This window comes from Paroedura picta, chromosome 3 (assembly GCF_049243985.1).
Source record: "Paroedura picta isolate Pp20150507F chromosome 3, Ppicta_v3.0, whole genome shotgun sequence".
Taxonomy (NCBI): domain Eukaryota; kingdom Metazoa; phylum Chordata; class Lepidosauria; order Squamata; family Gekkonidae; genus Paroedura; species Paroedura picta.
The window spans coordinates 61,816,521-61,838,008 of NC_135371.1; the positions used below are offsets into that span (position 1 = coordinate 61,816,521).

The following is a 21,488-nucleotide window of genomic DNA, read 5'->3' on the forward strand; positions in this document are numbered from 1 at the left end:
TCATGCTAGCAAAGTCATGCTCAAAATTTTACAAGCTAGGCTCCAGCAATATGTGGACCGAGAACTTCCAGAAGTACAGGCAGGCAAGTATAGAACTTCCTCGAAGAGGCAGAGGAACTAGAGATCAAATTGCCAATATATGCTGGATCATGGAGAAAGCTAGGGAGTTCCAGAAGAACATCTACTTCAGCTTCATTGACTATGCTAAAGCCTTTGATTGTGTGGAGCACAACAAATTGTGGCAAGTTCTTAAGGAGATGGGAATACCAGAGCATCTTATTTGTCTCTTGAGAAACCTATATGCAGGTCAAGAAGCAACAGTGAGAACTGAACATGGAATCACTGATTGGTTCAAAATTGAGAAAGGAGTTCGGCAAGGGTGTATACTGTCGCCTTGCCTATTTAACTTGTATGCGGAGCACATCATGAGAAAGGCGGGATTAGAGGAGTCACAAATTGGGGTCAAGATTGCAGGGAGAAATATCAACAACCTCAGATATGCAGATGATACCACTCTAATGGCAGAAAGTGAAGAGGAACTAAAGAGCCTGTTGATGCGGGTGAAGGAGGAGAGTGCAAAAGTTGGCTTGAAACTCAACATCAAGAAAATGAAGATCATGGCATCCAGCCCTTTCAATTCCTGGCAAATAGATGGGGAAGAAATGGAGGTAGTGACAGATTTTATTTTCCTGGGCTCCAAGATCACTGCAGATGGGGACTGCAGCAAAGAAATTAAAAGATGCTTGCTCCTGGGGAGGAAAGCTATGGCAAATCTAGACAGCATCCTAAAAAGCAGAGACATCACCCTGCCAACAAATGTGGATTTAGTCAAAGCTATGGTATTCCCAGTTGCAATGTATAGCTGCGAAAGTTGGACCATAAGCAAGGCTGAGCGTCAAAGAATTGAGGCTTTTGAACTCTGGTGCTGGAGAAGACTCTTGTGAGTCCCTTGGACTGCAAGGCGAACAAACCGGTCAGTCCTAGAGGAGATCAGCACTGACTGCTCTTTAGAAGGCCAGATCCTGAAGATGAAACTCAAATACTTTGACCACCTCATGAGAAGGAAGGACTCCCTGGAGAAGGGCCTAATGCTGGGAGCGATTGAGGGCAAAAGAAGAAGGGGATGACAGAGAATGAGGTGGCTGGATGGAGTCACTGAAGCAGTAGGTGCAAACTTAAATGGACTCCGGGGAATGGTAGAGGACAGGAAGGCCTGGAGGATCATTGTCCATGGGGTCGCGACAACTTCGCACCTAACAAGGCAGGCTGAAATAACCTTGTATGATTAGTATGTTGTTTTCAGAGGGTTGCCACCATTCGCAGAAACTTATGATAGAGATCCAGTATTGGGAAAACTTATCAAATAGAGATTCAGTATTGAACACCACAAAGTTGCTGAGGGCAAAAGAATATAATTCAAATTAACAGGAGCCTTGGGAATTAAAAATGAGTCGTGTTCCCATTCTCTATCATAGGCTTTCCTGGGGCTGTTCCATCAGAAACAATAAGGGGGGAAAGCGAGTGCAGAGAAGTACTTCCCAGTGCCATGTTAAGCAGCTTTAGACCCTGCTAGTCTAGTAGCTTAAAACTGACTCAGTTTAGGATGGTACTGTAAGCAAACAGGGTGAAATAAATGTGTTTCAACAGCACTTATTTCCAACGAAGGCGTAAGAATGCGGCCAAACAGGCCGAACCTAAAGGTGAAATACTCGCTGCTTAATTGCGCGGGGCGTTCAATGCTGCCGGCGTCCTTGGGAAGTTCACCGACAGAGTGATGCGGAGGAGGGGCCTGCACTGCTGGGGGGATTTGAAAGCCGCCCAGGAGAGAAGACGAGCGAGCGACTCAGCGTCACTCCGCCCAGGCGCGGCCGGTTCGAGGATGAAGTCACTGCGGGGAAGGGCCGGCTTGCCTAGGGCGGGAGACCTTGCCCGGGCCGCGCCTCGCCTCGCCTCCAGTGGCCCCTCCCTGTGCCCAATCAGGCGGGCGCGTGCGGGAGTGCAGACGTTTCAATCCCAACGGCTGCCAAGGGGGGCGGCTCTCCGCCGTGGCTGTTGCCATTCGAGCAGCGCCAGGCGGGCAGGGCGCGCGGTACTTGGGACTAGCACAGGGGCAAGCTCGGGCAAAAAGGGGGTGGGGGAGAGACCTACGTATTCAACAGTGAGCGGAGTCTCCGGCTTCGGCGAGCGGCAGTAGAGGGGCCGGCGTAGCGCGTCTTCCCGCGGCCGCTGGTGCTCGGACTCTGCCGCTGGAGAGAGAAAGGGGAGCCTCTCTTCCCACTGGCGCTTGCTGGCTATGAGCGCGTGCGACGCGGCCGCCACGCCGTCTTTCGAGATGACCTGGAGCAGCACCACCAGCAGCGGCTACTGCAGCCAGGAGGACTCCGACTCGGAGCTGGAGCAGTACTTCACCGCCCGGACCTCCTTCATCCGCAAACCCCACAAGGAAAAGGTGAGGAGCCCTCCCCTGCCGCTGCGCTGCCCCGTCCCGTCCCGGAATGCCGGTTCTGCGTCGGCTCACCCTGAGGTGCCCGCGGGAGGCGGCGAATACCTTCGCTCCACACTCCCCTTCCCTGCCGCCGCCGCCGCCGCCACTTTCCTATGACCTGGACTGAATCCCACGCGGTACTCCGAGCTCTTGATGGAAAGGGGGGGGGGCAGGATTTCCCAGCAGCCTTTCCCTTTCGGCCTTCCTCATGATAAAAGCCCCAGTAATGTGTTTGGTTGACTCAGGGGGAGGGTTCCGGATTTTTAAAACTAGTAGCTCTGAATGGAGTGATTGGGCTCCGGCTTCGAAAGGGTCAAACTTCTGTGGCGGGCAGGCCAGGGAAAGGAAAAGAAAGCGATTGACAGTGTAGAGGAGTGGTGGGATGGGAGGGAATGATTCCCCTTATTTTTCCATCTGAAGGTTGGCTCCAAGACGGGACAGTTTTGCCGTCCATGATTTGGATGCCAGCTGTGTAAAAAGCCCTTGTTATTTGGAGGAGGATTTGGTGAGAAATGAGCTGAAGCACATACTTTGGTAGATTTGTTATTTTTCTTCTGCAGGGACAGCACTTTTTCACTGTTTTTAAAAATATACTAATGGTCATATTAGTTGTGCTAAGTTCCACCAAGCCCCTCATCAGAACTTGCTGGAACCCTGAAAAAAAAGGTGCCAGTATATATTACCAACAAGTACAGTCGCTAAAAAGCCCTGCTAATAGTGAATATGGCCATACTATAGATAGTAAAGGTACAGAAGAGTTTATGATGGTGGCTCAGAATTGGAGCCATTATTACATTTAATTTATTGTAGCCTACCTTTCATACAGAGCTTCAAGATGGATTGCATAGTGTAATACAATGCAGTAAAATAGCATATCTATAAACAGTGCAATAGGACTAGGATTATAAAATAAGAAAGAATACAAAAAAAAGGGTCCAATTATATGCAAAAGTGATGGTGGGCATGTATATAGGAATGTATGTAGAGTGAGATGTGTTGGCAGAGCTTTGCTGAAGAGTAGTGGTTGATCTTTATGCACATGGGGATGCACAAAATGGATAGAACAACACAGGGAGATGCAGGTCAGCACCAATAACTATGGAAAAGATGAAATAACACATTACCTTGAGCAGGCTAACAATAATGGCAGGTGTAGGATTATGGCTTGAAAGGGATCGGTATGTTCAAGGCCATATGCCAGGACAGTAGTTTAACAAGCTTCATTCAAGAAAATGAATGAATGGTCACTTGGGGACATGATGAGATTACAGCATGGTACCAGAATGTAATGAGGCTGCTCATGTTGTCATTATCTTCATTCATTTTGAGCTGGGCTGGGTTGCATTATGTATGTGAATGGAAGGATCAGTTAAGCTACTTGGTTATGAAATGCTTCTTCCTGTGAGTTTAGGGATGAAGATACTCATGGGTATCTACCAAATGTGACTTCCCAAGCATATTCCTTTAGCTTGGTCTTGAACTTTCCTATTCTTCTTACTGCTTGGATTAGAACAATTTCAGGAACAGGAACCTGTTTAAATTGGCAGGAAAGATTATTCTCACACTCTAATCTTGGAATTAAATGTTCTTCTTTTGTTTAGTTACTTGGCCTCTTGGAACCTCAGATGTCTGCCATTTAAATAGGGTGGGTAAGGGTGCTGTGGGATCTATAATGGAACAATTATTGATGCTTGCTACAGGTTCTTAAAATATCTAGAATTCCATCCACGTACATTGTGGGCTGCTTTTACACGAAGCATTCCCCAGATTTCAGCCATGTTGCTGATGTGTTCTCCCCACTCTTCATGTTGTCCACAGACAATTAAAAGCCTATTATATCCCCAAAAGCCTCCTGCTTTATTTTAAATCTGTACAAATCAGTATGTTATCCCCACCCCCACCACCAACTTAATTCAAACAAATGGTAACCTTATAAAATCAGCATTGCTTTTGTTTGGTCCTTGAATCTATTAAGCATCTTCATTGTGCTGTATGTTAATTTACTGCCCACCCTATACCTATATGTAATTGTTGAGGAAATTCTGTTGTACTGTATCTAAAGAAGTGTGCATGTATACAGAAGTTTATACTTTGAATAAAACTTTGTTAATTTTAAAGGTGCCCCTTGACTCATACTTTGTTCTTCTGCTTCAGACTAACGTGACAACTCATCTGAATCTATCTTAGTTGTTCATATTACATTGGGAGAGTTTTAGTAAGCTCTTGTAGAATAGCATTTGGCTGCCTAAACAAAAAAAAGTGGGTATTGAACTGCTTTTAAGATCATTACACAGTATGAAGGCAAAGGCTGGCAAATCACCTTCCAGGAAGCTGGGAGGGATGTGGCAGAAGTTTCTTCAAAGGGCTCCCCCCTCCATGTTGCAGGATGCTCCTTATTTGCCAAGATAAAAAATAGACTAGGGGTTATGAAGAAATTAGGAACAGCTGAGCCTGCCTGAGGATTTAAAGGGTGTGGGCACCCAGGTGCAAGATGTATTCAGCCTCAGTCTGGGCTTGTCTGTGGACTGACAACTGTTTGGAGCTTTTCCTAGTACAAAAGCCCATATGTATTACTTTTATCTGGAGATGAAGTGCCATTTAATTCTACATCTTTGTTTTTGATTTATATGCTTCCTGTTGGGGAATGATCAACACCTAAATGGTCTTTCCCCCATCTGAACCCCATGTGTGTGACCAGTGGATGAAAGCGGATGTAGAGTCAGCAAGCTCTTTGGGTGAATAAGGGGGAAAGATGTTAGTAGACTGTGACTAAGCATGATGGAGCAGGGTTGTATTACAGCTCATCTACATCAGATGGCAAAGACTTTTAGGAGGAAGAGAATGGAGAAGGGGGGGAAGCTAGCAGAGGATCAGAGAAACATTTGTTAATTTTTAGATCTTCAGAGCATTCACATTGGGAAACACTTGTGAACCTAGTAAAATAGCACTGGATATGTGTTCATTATAGTTGCTTGGATGAGGTCAACTAATTTGTCCTTAGTGTATTGTAAAATTCCACTGGAGTGCTAAATTCCATTCTAGAAATGATGTGTCACTTGCCTGAAATCTGGAATTCTTACAATGGCTTGAGAATAGAGTATAAATACATAACTAGAACAAGGGAAGAAAATCTAGTGTTTCATGAAGGCTCATGTCCCTGTCTTTTAGTCAAAACATGTGCAATTATATATAGACTTTCCCAGTCTGTAACACTATAATGCATTTGTCTCTATACTTCTGGGGCACAGTGTGTGTATTTTGTGGGTAGAAGCTGAGCAGTAGCAAATGGCACATTGACTGTAGCTTGTTTTTTGACTCAGCCATTATGAAAGGTTTAGTTCTGTGTTTGTCTTCCACCTCTCAACTATTCCAGTGTCATGGAAATTCAGGTCTTGGCCTCATTGCATCTGGCATGCGCACTTGTATATGGTCAGATGTATTATTTTGGGTGCAGTTTCAACGCTAGCTTCTGGGCAAGAAAAATGAGATCTTATAGGGCAGAGGGTTAAAGGTTCACATAAAACGAGTAACACGGCAAAGAAATGACTAAGAGTTTTGCTACAGAAATACTGTATGTTAACAGCTGAGAGATGTTTCTTGTTGGAAAGTGGCCAGAAGTTAGCTTATAACATGAATGAGTTGGAAAGAGACAATTTCTGTAATGTTTGAAATAACTTTACTGCTAATGTTAATAGTATGGACTGGGTGAGAGTAGGGCAGGGGTAGTCAACCTGTGGTCCTCCAGATGTCCATGGACTACAATTCCCATGGGAATTGTACATAGGGTACCTATGATAATATTCAGAATGTGTGAGGGTTGGGGGGGTGGAGTAAATGACACACATTTAGCAGTAATGCTAACTCTTAAATGAATATAAGAATATAATGTGTAGTAGGGGTAGAGCTGACAATTCAGCCATAGTTCAATATGAAATTTAAACCTACTAATCAGTCAATTGTTGTTGTTCTGATACTTGGAAAAATATCTGTTTATTGAAATTAGGACACAATAGTTGAATTGTTTTTGCAGTCAGCATGTATTACATGTGGAGTTGAGTTATTTGGAACCAAACTAATGCAAGGCCAAGACTGACAGCAGCTTGCCAGGGTCTCAAGTGGAGATCTTTCACCAATTGCCTGATCCTTTTGGAGATGCCAGGGATTGAACCAGGCCTTCTTGCACATCAAGCGGATGCTCTGTCACTGAGCCAGGGCCCTTCTCCAAGTACAGAGCTACTAGACTATGAAGATCCCCATTTTTTACTCGTTTCTGTATATAAAATGTGGTATTGGAGATCCAGCATGGTGTAGTGGTTAAAAGAGGCAGCCTCTAATTTGAAGAATGAGGTTTGATTTCCTACCGTTCCACATGCAGCCATCGAGGTGACCTTGGGCCATTCATAGTTCTCTCAGTGCTCTCTCAGCATCATCTACCCATTGTGGGGAAAGGAAGGGTAAGCAGTTGTAAGCTACTTTGAGACTCTTTCGTGTAGTCAGTCAGTCAGTCAGTCAGTAACCTTTTATTGGCATAAAGTGTAGTCAAACATGGGGTACAATAATCTGGCTATTCTTCAATTCTAAAGCAGCTGTAAGGAGTTTAACAGTTGTTGAAACAGAGGCCATTGGTATATTGGCAAACAGCAGTGTTCACTGGCAGTTCACTTCAGATACTCTCAAAAGCTCATTCCCCTGTCACCAATTTTGTTGGTCTTGCGCTTTTGGCCTCTTGCTCTTTTTTACTGCTACAGGCTACCCATCCTGATCAGGATCCTCTGAGTTAGTTATATAATGGGACTGAGTTCAGATTTCCATTGTCTTGTAAACAGGATGTTAGTGCCCTTAACTTCATTCACCTAGCCAGAAGGAGAGTTCTTCCTGTGTTCGCCCTAGCAATCTTCCCCTTTATGCTTGTCACACCCTTGTACTCTTCCTCTTGGTTTTTTTTTTCCCACAGGATACAGCCACTTCCCATTTTCTTTCCCAGGTCAGATCTTTGTGCATGGGAAATCCTCCCCACCCTGTTAACACTCAGCTTCCCAGAATCCAGCCACAATCCAGGTTTCACTTTTTTTGTACGACACTGTATAGTCTTGCTTGGCAGATCTATTAATAAGCCAATTACTCTACTGCAAAGTTGCCTGCTACAGAGATTGTTTTCTATGTCTGGTTAACTGATGGGAAACAAGCAATGGGATTTGTTGGCCACAAGAGCTCCCAAGAATGTGTGTACCAAGGAGAAAGAGAGGAGGGCAAATGCTAGCTTTCTCCCATGCACAGAGCCAATAAAAGCCAAACTCTGTTCCTTGAGATTCGATGCACCATACACTCATGTCTTTTTCTCCAGCTGTGGGTTTGTAGCAGTTAATTTAAAAAAGCAATGGACCTAGTTAACAAACTGCAATGCAATTGTCAGGGGTTGTAGTGGCAGGTCAATTAAACATCACAACTCTAATTTTTTGCCTCCAAAAACCTAGAATAGAAGCTACTTTGGTATGAAATAAGAACATATTGATAGGGTGAAGTAGCAGCACTCCCCTTTAATGGATGTAGTTTCTGAAGAGGTATCTAGAGCAGTCCTTGTTGCTGTTGAAGGTAGATCAGCAATGCGATGATGCAGGTCCTTGGACAAATGATTTGGTGTCTGTTATCTGTAAACTGCTCCGCGGGAGCGGTAAGAATAAAACAGTAAGGCCTAGGTGGGAGGAGAAAGGGGCGGGGTGAGTCCGGGAAAAAAACTCGAAGGAGCCAGCTTTGCGGCTCCCGATTGGCCCCTTCCGATGGTCAGTCCAGGGCCAATTGCTCCAACGCGGCGGGCCTCCTCCGTGGGCCGTGCCAAAGCCGCAGAGTCGGGGGTTGAATCTTCGGCGTGGCCCAAGGAGCTCTGAACACCTGCCTTTCTCCCCAAGAGGAACCCGACGTGGCTTACAGTAGGAGGGAGGATTGGCAGGAGGGCTGCCCAGGGGGCGGGGGGAGGAAAGGGGCTGCTAGCACCCATTTTATTTCCAGATACAATAAATCTAGTTTAAATACATTTAAATCTAGTCCAGCTATAAAATACCAGAGCAGCTGTGGGTGTAAGCCGAGTATTATAAAGTATTTGTGAACACATAGCTTAAAATAGAAAGGTGTGCTTCTGCCCATGGAAGAAGGATTAATGTACAAGAAATCCAGTTGGCTCCAAACTTATTTACTACATAAGTGTTGTTGTTGTTAGGTGCGAAGTCGTGTCCGACCCATCGCGACCCCATGGACAATGATCCTCCAGGCCTTCCTGTCCTCTACCATTCTCCGGAGTCCATTTAAGTTTGCACCTACTGCTTCAGTGACACCATCCAGCCACCTCATTCTCTGTCGTCCCCTTCTTCTTTTGCCCTCAATCGATCCTAGCATTAGGCTCTTCTGGGAAGACCATAGCCTTGACTAGACTCACTTTTGTTGGCAGGGTGATGTCTCTGCTTTTTAGGATGCTGTCTAGATTTGCCATAGCTTTCCTCCCCAGGAGCAAGCGTCTTTTAATTTTTTGCTGCAGTCCCCATCTGCAGTGACCTTAGAGCCCAGGAAAATAAAATCTGTCACTACCTCAATTTCTTCCCCATCTATTTGCCAGGAATTGAGAGGGCCGGATGCTATGATCTTTGTTTTCTTTATGTTGAGTTTCAAGCCAACTTTTGCACTCTCCTCCTTCACCCGCATCAACAGGCTCTTTAGTTCCTCTTCACTTTCTGCCATTAGAGTGGTATCATCTGCATATCTGAGGTTGTTGATATTTCTCCCTGCAATCTTGATCCCAATTTGTGACTCATCTAACTCCGCCTTTCTCATTATGTGCTCCGCATACAAGTTAAATAGGCAAGGCGACAATACACAGCCTTGCTGAACTCTTTTCTCAATTTTGAACCAATCAGTAATTCCATGCCTGGTTCTCACTGTTGCTTCTTGACCTGCATATAGGTTTCTCAAGAGACAAATAAGATGCCCTGGTATTCCCATCTCTTTAAGAACTTGCCACAATTTGTTGTGCTCCACATAATCAAATACTTTAGCATCTGTAATCTGTAAACCGCTCCTGCGGAGCAGTATAAATAAAGCACTAAGGGGTAAAGGGGAGGAGAGAGGGTGAGTCCATGATAAAAACTCGGAGGGCCCAATCAGGAGCAGTGAACTCCTGATTGGGCCCTCCGAGAGTCACTCGAGGGCCAAGCTGGCTGGTTGGCCCGACCTTGGCTGGGCCGGCCGGAGAGTCGCCACACCGAGGCAGCTGCCTTCTCCCCAGGTAAGTCCTCCGGCAGGGTTACCCTCACCTTTGGGAAAGGTGCAGGGATGCGGCGTCCCTGCTCCTTTCCCGCCCGGGATCCCTTCGCCCTCGGTAAAGGAGCAGGGGTGCTGCATCTTAAGACGCAGCAGCCCTGCTCCTTTCCCGCTGGACACGCAGCCGGCTTCCACGGGGAGAGGGGCCATCGCAGACGCAGTGGCCCTACTCTTTTCCCACCCACGCACTGTGGCCGCGGAGGCCGCGCCAGGCCTCCAGCCACAGGACTGCCACAAATAAAATGGGCTTTCCCCCTAGTAATTAATGAAGCAGAAGTAGATGTTTTTCTGGAACTCTCTAGCTTTCTCCATGATCCAGCATATGTTGGCAATCTGATCTCTAGTTTCTCTGCCTCTTCGAAATCTTGCCTGTACTTCTGGAAGTTCTCGGTCCACATATTGCTGGAGCCTAGATTGTAGGATTTTGAGCATAACTTTGCTAGCATGAGAAATGAGTGCAATAAGCTAGTATTAGCCAATATGGTTTACATGGTTAGAATGCTATACAAATATTTTGAAGACTTAGGTTTAAATCCTCAGACTGCTGTGAAAACTTGCTAGGTTACCTAGGGCCAATCACACACTGTCCGCTTAACCTACCTCACAAGGTTGTTGTCAGGATAGAAACAGTATATACCACATTAGGCCCCCTTTGGGGAGAGAAGTGGGGTATAAATGATGTAGAACTAATACTTACATAAAAGTGATTTATTTGTTACCTGAGTATTAATCGGGTATCCTGCTCAAACCTGGGCCACACAAGTAGAATATTGTCTCTCTGGACTTCTGGATTCTTGTTGGAGACAGTCATGCTGCTTGGTTTTTAAAGTTGATAACGCTACCCAGCACTGTATTGCTAGAACTGGCACTTAATAAGTCACTCTTAAGAATATCAATTCCCCCCCCCCCAAGGATTTACATGGTGCTTTACAGACATTTTTAAAATGTGGCACCTTTTAAAGTGTATATCTCAGGTAGCTACAGAAGTGAAACAGAAAATGTAGGAAATACATCCAAGCAAACTCCTTGGGCACTGAAATCATTCCCACTTTGGGGGAATTCTCCACAATCTCTGCTGAGGCATGATGATTGCCATTGCCTTTCTAATATATGATGACAGCAGTGTGGCTCCTATGACTCCTGCAAAATTAAATGTTGATTTGCTAGATCTGCAACCCACCATATCTCTGAGAAACTCAGAACACTTATCTCACAGCAGTCCAGCATAAAGAGAGAGCTATCTAATTATTAGTTTCATAATTTGCCAGGAATTTGAACCTAGGATTATTGCATACTTAAATCACTGGACTATAAGGTCTAAATGGACAGAAATCTTTATCTTGTTAAATCTGCATGATATTCAGTTTACATATGTATACACACACGGACGCTTACTGTACAGTGTGATTGTGTGTTGCTATCTGAAAGACTTCTGTTTACTCATGCAGTGGGAAAGGAAGTGGTTCCCAATAATCCCCAGAGACTTCTTATTGGTTTGTGGTGATCTCATCTAGATTTCCCCACAATCTCCCTTCCCCCACCAAAGAGTGATGTCAACAGGAAAGCAGGCTGATGCAACAGGGAGCAATGAACTTCTGAAAAATCAGTGGAAGAGAAAAAACAGTTGGTATGCATGTGGGAGACTGTTCCTAATTCACTATGTGTGTTTTGCATGTTCATACAGGAGCTGCATGGAACCCATTCTGGTGACAATTAGTGCTACACATGGTTGGCTTTCATCTAAAGTTATAAACTCAGTTGTTAAATCCTTGAATTAATGGTTTAAAAGATATTGATTTGCTCACTGTTAGTCTTCTTTAAGCCTCTATCATTGAAGTGAAACATTTTTTTCTGCTCGTTCTAACAAAATGACCTACATGTTACTGAGATTGCTCATGTATTTCATTAGGAGCCTTTCCTAGCCACATATTCAGAAAATTGTAAAATAAAAAAGAACCATTTTTAAACACTGGTGCGGTGTGTGGTGACCTGTTTGAAGTAGAGTTAATATCAACATCATACCTTAGTTTCAGATGTAATAATGTGGAATTACAAAGTAAGGTCTCCATGAAACAGTCATACCAACCCAGGTTATTGCTGGAGCTTTGGTGCAACCCCTGTAAAGTCTTGCCAACAGAGTTCATACTGTTGTTTGCAAAGCTATGTAAATCCTTGGGGGGGGGGGAATTGATATTCTTAAGAGTGTCTTATTAAGCTAGAATCCTAAAGTGTGTTCTTGCACGCATTGCTGCTCTACATACCAACAACTGAACACACCTGAACCTGGAACCTTCGGGGAATCCAGGTGGTAGTTAAGTGGTAGTTGAAGCGCTGCAGTGTTCAGGTGTAGCAAAAGTATTCCTTGCAGCCTTTCTGATAAAGACAGGATTCTCCTTCTGAGTCCGATGTTGTATATTAATCATGAGGCCCAGTACACTGCCATGTTGGGTTGGTGAAACACTAATCAAAGGTGTAGTAAGATTATCTCGGTTTCTCTTTCTACACCCACATGTATGGTGCCTGCACCCAGGGGTTTTATCAACTGATCACAGCTGAGAAAGAAAATTGGGAAGTAAGCCAGTAATTGCAATTTGGTGCCGTGAATTCTTTCCTGCCTTCCCCCCAGGCAAGCAAGGAGGAAAATATGATGCAATTCAGGGGGAGAAATGAAGTGGAACAAAATAAAATGCACCGCATTGACTTCATCTGTTACCTGTGATGTCTCTTGGCAATCCCTCCAGGGATGTTTTGCTGTCAGGTTCATTCATTGGTTAATCTGTCCTTCCAACTCATACCATTTTCATTGATAGGATTTACCATCTATGAAACCATCTCAGGGTATGCATACAAATATCTAAGATCTTGGTGTTAATCTCCAGGAGGCCAGCAATGGCGGGCGGCTGGCTGCGGTAGCGGCAGCCAGGGCTGCAATCGTGGTCTGGTGGGGAGGCGGCCTGGCGCCTCCAGGAGGCTGGCGATGGCAGGCAGCTGGCTGCGGTAGCAGCGGCCAGGGCCCGCAATCACAGGCTGGTGGGGAGGCTCCTGGCTCCTTTCCTGGCACTCCCCCCCCCCCCAGGCAAGGTCCCTAGTTCGCCGCCGGGAAAGGAGCAGGGCCCGCTGTGTCTGCGACGCGGCGGCCCTGCTCCTTTCCCGGCGGCGAACCATCTGCACGGCCAGTCCAGGGCACTGTGTGCGCCTCCCCATTGACCACTTGGCCCCCGAGTGGCACTCGGAGGGTTAGAGCTTTACGGCTCCTGATTGGCCCCTCCGAGTTTTTATCACAGTTAGGCCCCGCCCCTTTCTCCTCCAACCTAGCTCTTAGGGCTTTATTATTACCGCTCCTGTGGAGCGGTTACAGATTAGTTTTGTAGCCTGCCCTTTAAAGTAGGCTCGCGGTTGTTGGCAACAATATAAAATGTACCAAAATTACAATTTACATAGTTACACAATTGATATATTAGGAATAAAAACCAGCAAAAGCCACCTCCTAAAAACATTACAGAAAAGGCTAGTTTAATGGGTTTGGTAATGTTTTTGAGTGGAGTTCTTGGGGAAGGAGGCCAACTGTTTCCTCAATGGTAATTTCCTGGCCTCAACCAGAGGCCTGGCAGAACAGCTCTGTCTTGCAGGCCCTCTGGAACTGTTGAAGGTCTCAGAGGGGCCTGATATCGCCTGGGGAAGTATTCCATCAGATCGGGGCCAGGACTGAAAAAGCTCTGGCCCTGGTTGATGCCAGTTTTATTATCTTTGGGCCAGGGAACCCTGATCATGTGCTAATCACTTTATCTTAAAGCTCTTTGCAGAGGTATAGCGGAAGATATGGTTTTGTGGAGCCAATGCAGCTGGGAGAACATTTTTGTAATGTGTCCTCTCCTCTGAGTCCTGGTGAGGACTTGTGCAACTGCATTCTGAGCCAGTTGGGATTTCTGGATCAGCTTCAAGAGCAGTCCTGCATACGTCAAGTTACAGAAATCTAGTCTGGAGATGACTGTTACATGGAACACAGTGCCAACAGATACAGCACATTTTGTCTGGCCTATCAAGTTTGAAGAGCTATTTATCTTTCAAACTGTTTTTCTGACCAGTCAGAATACAAAAATGCTTTTGGGGAAGTTTGAAGAAGAGCTTTTGGAGTCTGTAAGGGGCTCTTCTGAAAAATTGTGCGTGTGTGCACATTTAGATTGCAAACATGATTGTAATCTAAATCTAGAAGAGGAGTTGTTGATGACAGAGCAAGCAATCATAAAGTCCAAGCTTCCAAATGAATGGTACCAAACAGATATTCCTGCCATGTGAGATTAAATATCTGGATAGAAGGCTTTTGTCCTTGGATTACGGTATAGTTATCTGTAGCAGACAGACATACGGATGGATAGATTGACAGATGCTTGATTTTGTGCTGGGTTTTGCAGATGGTGGTGCTTTGATGCTCCCTACTTGAGAGAAATCACCTTGCCTTTTGTCACTAGAAAACTTGTGGATGATAGAAAAAAGAAAGTTGACATTCTTTCTGCTTTGCATTGGACATTTATTGGAAGGGCAAGAGCATTCATTATTGGCAAGTAGGTGATCCAATTTACAGATCTCTGGTTACTTGGTGTGGAAAACCAAGCCTCATTATTTTAGTAAAAGGGTCCCACTGGTCCCAAGCAGGATATGAAGATGGCTAAGCCTGGCAAATACCGTCTTCTGTACCTCCCGATTTGGGGGAGGACACTAAAGGTAATTTGAAGCATTTTGTGAGATTTTAGCCTTCTGTGAAATGTAGATTAATCAGACTACCATTTCTTCTACAGGATGAGCAGATTGACTGGGAGAAGCCTATTTTGTCCCAAACTGAGATTGAGCAGAAGATAAAAGAATACAATGGCCAGATCAACAGCAACCTCTTCATGAGTTTGGTAAGTCCAGGAACAGTCAAAATTCGGGGCCAATCCAGTAACTGAGCTCCAGATGTTTTTACCTACCTTCCCAGCCTGACTGTTGAATCCTTGCCAGAAACTGTTATCTGTAGCCATCCCCAGCTTTGTATTATTCTGCAGTCATTTATCTGTTTTACAGAGGTTGCACCTGGAGCTCTTCTGAGCTTTTCTGGATTTACTTTGGTTTCACTGCCTTTCAAGAGAGTGTGGCCTATCATTGGTTACCATGAACCTGCCTCCATATATAGCTCACTGTATCTCTGTTCCTACAGAACAAAGACGGTTCCTACACTGGCTTCATCAAGGTGCAATTAAAGCTGATCCGTCCTGTCTCAGTACCTGCTAATAAAAAGGCACCCTCTATCCAAGACACAAGGAAGAGCTCCTCACGCAGCCAAGCAATAAAACGCCGTACCTCATTCTACCTACCCAAGGACACAGTCAAGCACTTGCATATAATTTCCCGTACATGTGCCAGTGAGGTCATAGAGGCCCTGCTCAAGAAATTCATGGTCGTTGACAACCCCCGCAAGTTTGCCCTCTTTGAGAGAACAGAAAAAGATGACCAAGGTACTACCCTTCTTTATGTAGAAGAGCAGCTCTGTACAAGAGCTTATTCTCTGGGCTAAACTGAATGATGTGTTTGTGCAAGGGATGTGAATCTTTCCTGTGTTTCTTCCCCCCAATGCAGTTCCTCAAAACCCTGGAAAAGGTGATTTGTGGGGCTGCAAGACCTATGAGAATTGATAACAATTTATTTTATTAAAATATTATGACCCACCTTTTCCCATGCCTCAAGCACTGGAGGGATTGCATTGAGATGAGGAAGCGAGCAACTCAGACCCTCCTCCATTTTTCACAAAATCTAGTGACTGAAGAGGGAGGTGGGTCAATTTGCCCAGTGCAGCAGTCCTCTTCCCCCATGCCCCCCAGTTGCAAGTCCACGTAGCCCTGAGACTCCAGTCCAGGAACCAACTTTTAAGATTAGAAGGGACCAGTGGCAGCAAGAAATGCAGCAAAGATTCATGCTCAACATCACCTTTTGATCACTGGATCCAGTCAAGTATAAATTATGAGTGCACATTAGTATCCCACTCAATATTGGCCTTTAACAGGAACTGGCTGAATTTGCCTCACATTCTTTGCTTAGGATCTGTTCCCTGTAACAAATTCTAATAAGAGAAGTTAGAAGTACATTGTTGTAGAACAGTGTAAACAAAACACCCAGTATCTCTCGACTGAGTGACTGTTGAATTGCTGATTTAATTATTTCTGATGTTTTTATGTATCAGTGTATCTCCGCAAACTTTCTGATGAGGAGCAACCACTGCGTCTCCGACTGCTGGCTGGTCCTAGTGAAAAAGCACTTAGCTTCGTTCTAAAAGAGAATGAGACTGGAGAAGTCAATGTGAGTATGTATATTATTTAGTACATTTAAGGCTGTTGCTAAGTTATGAAGGACTAGCTGCATATTTGTTTTGTAGCAGGTAAGGCCAATAGCTATTGACTGACATTGAACACCTGGCTCTTTTTCTCTACGTGGCCAGAAAAGACACATAGACACTCAGACTTCCTTTCTGCCTGGCTGTCTTAACAGGGAACTAGAATATTGCACCCTGCTGTTTAAGAACAGCTGCCAAGTTTTTGAAAATCCATTTGTCTGATGCACCCAGTGGATGGGTTTTCTCATGTTAAGAGCTGAGTGTCTTCAGTAGCCTTAATTTTCTAAACCTTTTGGTGAGAGTTCAGAAATCTAGGCTTTGTGTGTTAGGGGTTGGGGGCATCATATGAAGTCTTCTGTTACCCACTGAAAACGGCATGGGAACTTAACTTGTAGAGCAAATGTTGTCTAGCAGAGCTTCCAAAGTGAGATGGTAGATGAAACACATATGTGGAATCCTCCTGTATGTTTTTGAGTCTGATTCATACTATTGGTTGAAGGTATAGCAAGGACTTTAAAAAAGGGCTCGTGGCTGTAGGGAAAACCAGCACTTGAAAACTAACTGCACGCATTAACATACATTTTGCTTAGAATCTCAAACACTAGGCTTATATGCACATTTTTCATTATCGAGTTCACAATCCTTAAGAGTTGCAGATTATTTATTTTGTGCATGCAGTATTTAACACATGAATCCCTCTTGCCCAAATCTGGCCTCCCTCTAATATTAAAGCTCAATCAGAAGCTCAGTCCTTCAAAGAAGGAGGTCCTGTGGCTGGGCAGGAAGAGTCCAAGTGAGGAAACGTGCTTGCCCAACATGGACAGTGTGCAGCTATCTGCAGCTCGCTTCTCCAGGAACCTGGATGGTATCCTGGAGGCTTCCCTCTTAGTGGAGGCTCAGGTCACAAGAGTGGTGTGGCTGACATTCTACCACCTCTGCCACGCCAAACTACTGGCGCCCTACTTGGCCCCAGAACACTTAGCCACACTGATCCACACAACAATCACTTCTAGACTAGACTTCTGCAACTTGCTCTACACAGGCCCGCCCTTAATCTTGATCCAGAAACTGCAGTTGGTTCAGAATGCAGCGGCCGGAGTCCTCACAGCAGCACATGGAGGTCCCACATCCAGCCCATTCTCCAACTACACTGGTTACCAGTCAAGTTCTGGATCAGGCAAAAGGCTCTGGTAATTACCTTCAAGGTCATACACAGTCTGGGCCCAGTGTACCTAAGGAACCACCTTTCTGTCTACACCCCCTCAAAGAGCTCTGCACTCCCCCACCTCCAACCAGCTACTGATCCCTGGCCCCAAACTGGTGGAACGAGCTCCCAGAAATCAGGGCCCTAATGGAACTGAAACAATTCTGCAAGGCCTGCAAAAGGGAGCGCCTCCACCAGGCATTTAATTGAAGTCAGTCAAAGTGATAAACATTGACTGGGCTCCCAAACCTCCCCCTGTTTCTTTTCGCCGTGGTCAATGAAGGAAGTGGGCAGGAACCTTGTTGCTGCGGAGTTGTGTGGGCTGCCCTGGGAATAAGGTGCTCCTGGATGTGAGATGAGGGAGTCTTAGTCAAAGCAGGAATGGAGAAGAGGAGCTTTGTGACTTGGACTTTTGCAAAGTTGGGTCGCGTTAGTGGGCTGAAGCACCTAACTTATTAGACAGAGCTGCGGCCCGGTACTGACAGTCCCGGTCCTCGGACTGGAGGTTGGGGATCACTGTTAGATTACTTGTTAGAATGTTATCCTCCCTGTTCATTATTATTATTGTGGTTTATCTGACACAGCCATTGAGTTTGATGTATTGTTCTTTGTTCCATGTGAACCACCCTGAGCCTAAGGGGAGGGCAGTATATAAATGTAATAAATAAATAAAGCATAGATTCTTCTTTCAAAACTAATGACAATTCTGTCACTGCTTCCTCACATTCTTTTGTAGTGGGATGCCTTTAGTATGCCTGAGCTGCAGAACTTCCTGCGTATTTTGCAACGTGAAGAAGAGGAACATGTCAGGCAGATCCTGCAAAAATATACCCACTGCCGCCAAAAGATTCAAGAGGCTCTGACCACCCGGACCCCAGGTTGAGGCACCCATTCCAGACCCAGCACTCCAGCAAGGATAAGATGCCAAATACACAGAAATGGTGAAGCCAAGTGGGACTCGAATGAAGCAATCCTAGGAGTGTCTGTGGACTGACTTTGGAGGGGCAGGGGGATGGGAAAGGAGCTACAAGGATGTCTGGTTCCCTTGGTGAGCCAATGAATGGGTGCATGTGTGTCTGCTCCTTATGGAGTGAATGGTTAATAGTGGTGTTGAGTGGAAGGCACAGTGGGACCAGGTAGGAATTACCTGTTGAATGAATGTAAAGATGCACAAAAGAAATAGTACGCCTGTGGCTATCAAGAATGTGATGCCATTTTTCTATCACAGACTGGCTTGGTGGTGTGTTCAGCCAGTGTGAGGCTTTAAGAAGCAGGGTCAACCAAAGTGACCGCATATTTGGATGTATTCCCAAGAGGTCACCCTAGCAAGAACCCCCCCCCCCCCGGACTTCTTTTGTATTTCTGTTGAGAATCTCATTGTGAAAGCTCATGGACTAGATTGGTCAATCTTACCTACTTTTTCTTTGAACCATATAACAGTAGGACTGCTAGAAGAACTGAGCCCTAAAATGCCTATCAGCAAAAGGTGTTAGCTGGGATGTGGACATACAAAGCAATGGGTAGTAACATCTGTCACTCAGTTAGGTGAAATAGACACAGGAGATAAAATCAGCCTTTGGAGGTCTGTGGTAGGAATCAAAATGCCAAAGGAATAACCCCAAAGAAAAGCAAGAGAGTTTTTGGTAAATTTTCCCACTGTTACTCTAATTTCAGTGTTTACTTTAGAATTGCTATTTAGATTAAAGTTGATGCCCCCACCCCACCCCCAAAAGCAAGGACAGTAAAAGGAACTAGGTCTTTGAAACTGAGGAGGAGACAGTTTGCTTTTGGCTTGTACATGAAAAATGTGGAGATGGGTGACATGACAAATCCTAGAGTTTAGATTTCTGTTCTGATGAGGGCAGCTACTACTTTGACTCTGTCTAATTTTTGCATGCACACAAACATTCCTGACTTCAGCAAGACCTGGCAAGGAATCCCTTCCTATCCCTGAGGAGGCATGGTACTTCCTTGTTGTAGGGGGTGGCATCTATACCCTGAAGCAAGTTACTCTGCTTATATTTACAAAGCTTGAGCAAGTCTGTATGTTTATGGAAAGTGAAGTACACTGTTCAGAGCAGGCACTTAGAGAAAACTCTGCTTATTAGAAACGCTAGGTCCCATTGAAGAGTACAGTTTAAAATACAGATTGCCTTGAGCATCCAGAGGATAAAAGCTCAACTATTCAAGTTGCCAATGGTGCTGTTTGTATACCAATCAATAAAAGATTCAGGAGTTAAGATATGTCTGGTGCATATGTTCCTTTGGAACCAGTTTCTAGCTTTGACTATCACTTCTACCATGGTGGCCTCTTCTTGTGTGTTCTCATCTTGGCCATCCACCTTTTCCTATATATACCATCGAGGAAACAGTACTAAGTCAAGCCATGGAGCTGACAAATGAGGAACACACCAATACCTATCACACCTTTGAAAAATTGGTTGCATGGGTTTGGCCGAGGTAGCCACACCAAAATGAAGATGATTAAAAGAGTGACCATGCTGTTTTCAAAAATGTTTTCGGTGCTGGCAAATGCTTTATTGATTTCCCAAAATGTGGCATTTCATTTGAGCAGTGGTTTTTAGTAATGACTACCCTGTCTTCTGCTGGGATAATTAAAATGAGTTCAGAACATAAGTCCTTGTCAGAGAATTGAGAAATGATGGGGGATCTTTAAAGATGCAGTCTGTAGAGTGAATGTTGTAATTGCATTCCATTGCTATATAGAGCTGAAAACCCCTTGCAATGTCTAAATATATATTTAATAAGTCTGCATGAATCAGATTTATTATGTCCCTTGTGTCAGCTGTCTCAGCAGCAGCTGCTGCACACAAATGCCCTCTAGCACAGGTTGCTGCTCTGGTCATGCCATGCAGTGCAGGTCTTGGCAGGAAAGGGTTGATTCTACTAGCCAGAAAAGTCGTCTTTTGTGGCTGCTGGAGCTGTACGAGACTGCACATGATCTCAAACATATCACCAAGGAACAGATACACTAATGCCAGTTCTGTGCATGCTGACAAGGAGTGCTTCCTTCCATTACTACTTGGAGTCATACAAAGTCAGGTTTGTGCGCACCATCTGCTGGGCATAACATTAACTGTGCTAGACTTGCTGTGCAAAAGATGACTGAGCTGAAGAAGAGTGGGGCGCTCCTCATAAACATTTTCAGCAGTAGCCAGACACATTCTTCACCTGTTTTTCAGTAATTGGGAAGGGGCTCAATGTTTCAGGAAGCATTGTCTTCAAGCTAAATTGTTTTATTTAGCTTCAAGTGGTTAGCTGTGTTGGTCTGAAGTAGCACAACAAAAATGCCATCCAATAGCACATTTAAGACCAACAAAGATTTATTCAAGGTGTGAGCTTTCGAGGAAGAGTGCATGCCTTGAATACATCTTTGTTGGTCTTAAAGGTGCTATTGGCCTCTATTTTTGTTGTGCTTTATTTAGCCTTACTGATGCCAGCATGAAACACAATCTGACAGGATATATAATGGCATCCCCTTCTACGTGATTCTCTGCTAGGCTGGGATGGCCTTGAAATTACTTACAGGAAGATGGTGATGACCTAGTAATGGAAAAGATGACAAGAGGTATAAAACAGTAGGAGAAACCAGGCAGAATTGAGATGGTTTGGGCAAATATGTATTTCCCGAAACTTGCCTCATTTGTCCTGAAAAATCTGAGTGAACTCTTACTGTACCTCTACTAAGGAAGAGTTGCGAAAGCTTGCTCTGATCTTTATTTACCTCAGTTTTAAATTCATTGACATGGAAATAGATGATGTGATCCTGTGTATTTGGATGTGGAAAAGTTGGGTTCAAGTCTCCTCTGTTGTGCACGGATTCCCTAGCCTTCCACTGAGGACTAGATGGCTTACTATTTCAGTGTGTAAAAATTATACATGAAAAGTATTTTTCCTTTCCCTCTTAAATATAGAAGGCAAGTTGCCAATGAAAATTATTTAAATAATAGACTTGTGTTGGTTTAGTAAGTGTTATCTCAAGTCCCAAGGGATTGACATTTTAACTGTTTAGGATTTCAGTGGCACATTTCCCACGGAGTTCTTCAGTGCTTGACTCAGAAGAAATGTACATGAAGGCTGGGGTTTTAGACTCATCTCAGAAAAGT

General features: G+C 44.7%; 1 protein-coding gene across 2 annotated transcripts in view; it reads left to right on the forward strand.

Annotated features, from left to right (window-relative positions):
* Positions 1-19,601, forward strand: part of RASSF1 (Ras association domain family member 1) — a 37,871-nt gene extending 18,270 nt beyond the window's left edge. The window contains exons 1-5 of one of the 2 annotated variants that reach the window (XM_077325958.1): positions 1,803-2,449; positions 14,590-14,694; positions 14,988-15,285; positions 16,008-16,123; positions 18,098-19,601. In XM_077325958.1, the coding sequence (XP_077182073.1) occupies positions 2,294-2,449; positions 14,590-14,694; positions 14,988-15,285; positions 16,008-16,123; positions 18,098-18,244 (822 nt within the window). In that variant the 5' untranslated portion in view covers positions 1,803-2,293 and the 3' untranslated portion in view covers positions 18,245-19,601. Of the gene's footprint in view, positions 1-1,802; positions 2,450-14,589; positions 14,695-14,987; positions 15,286-16,007; positions 16,124-18,097 lie in introns of those variants that run through there. The other variant, XM_077325957.1, reaches the window with a different exon arrangement.
* Positions 19,602-21,488: the final 1,887 nt, after the last annotated feature.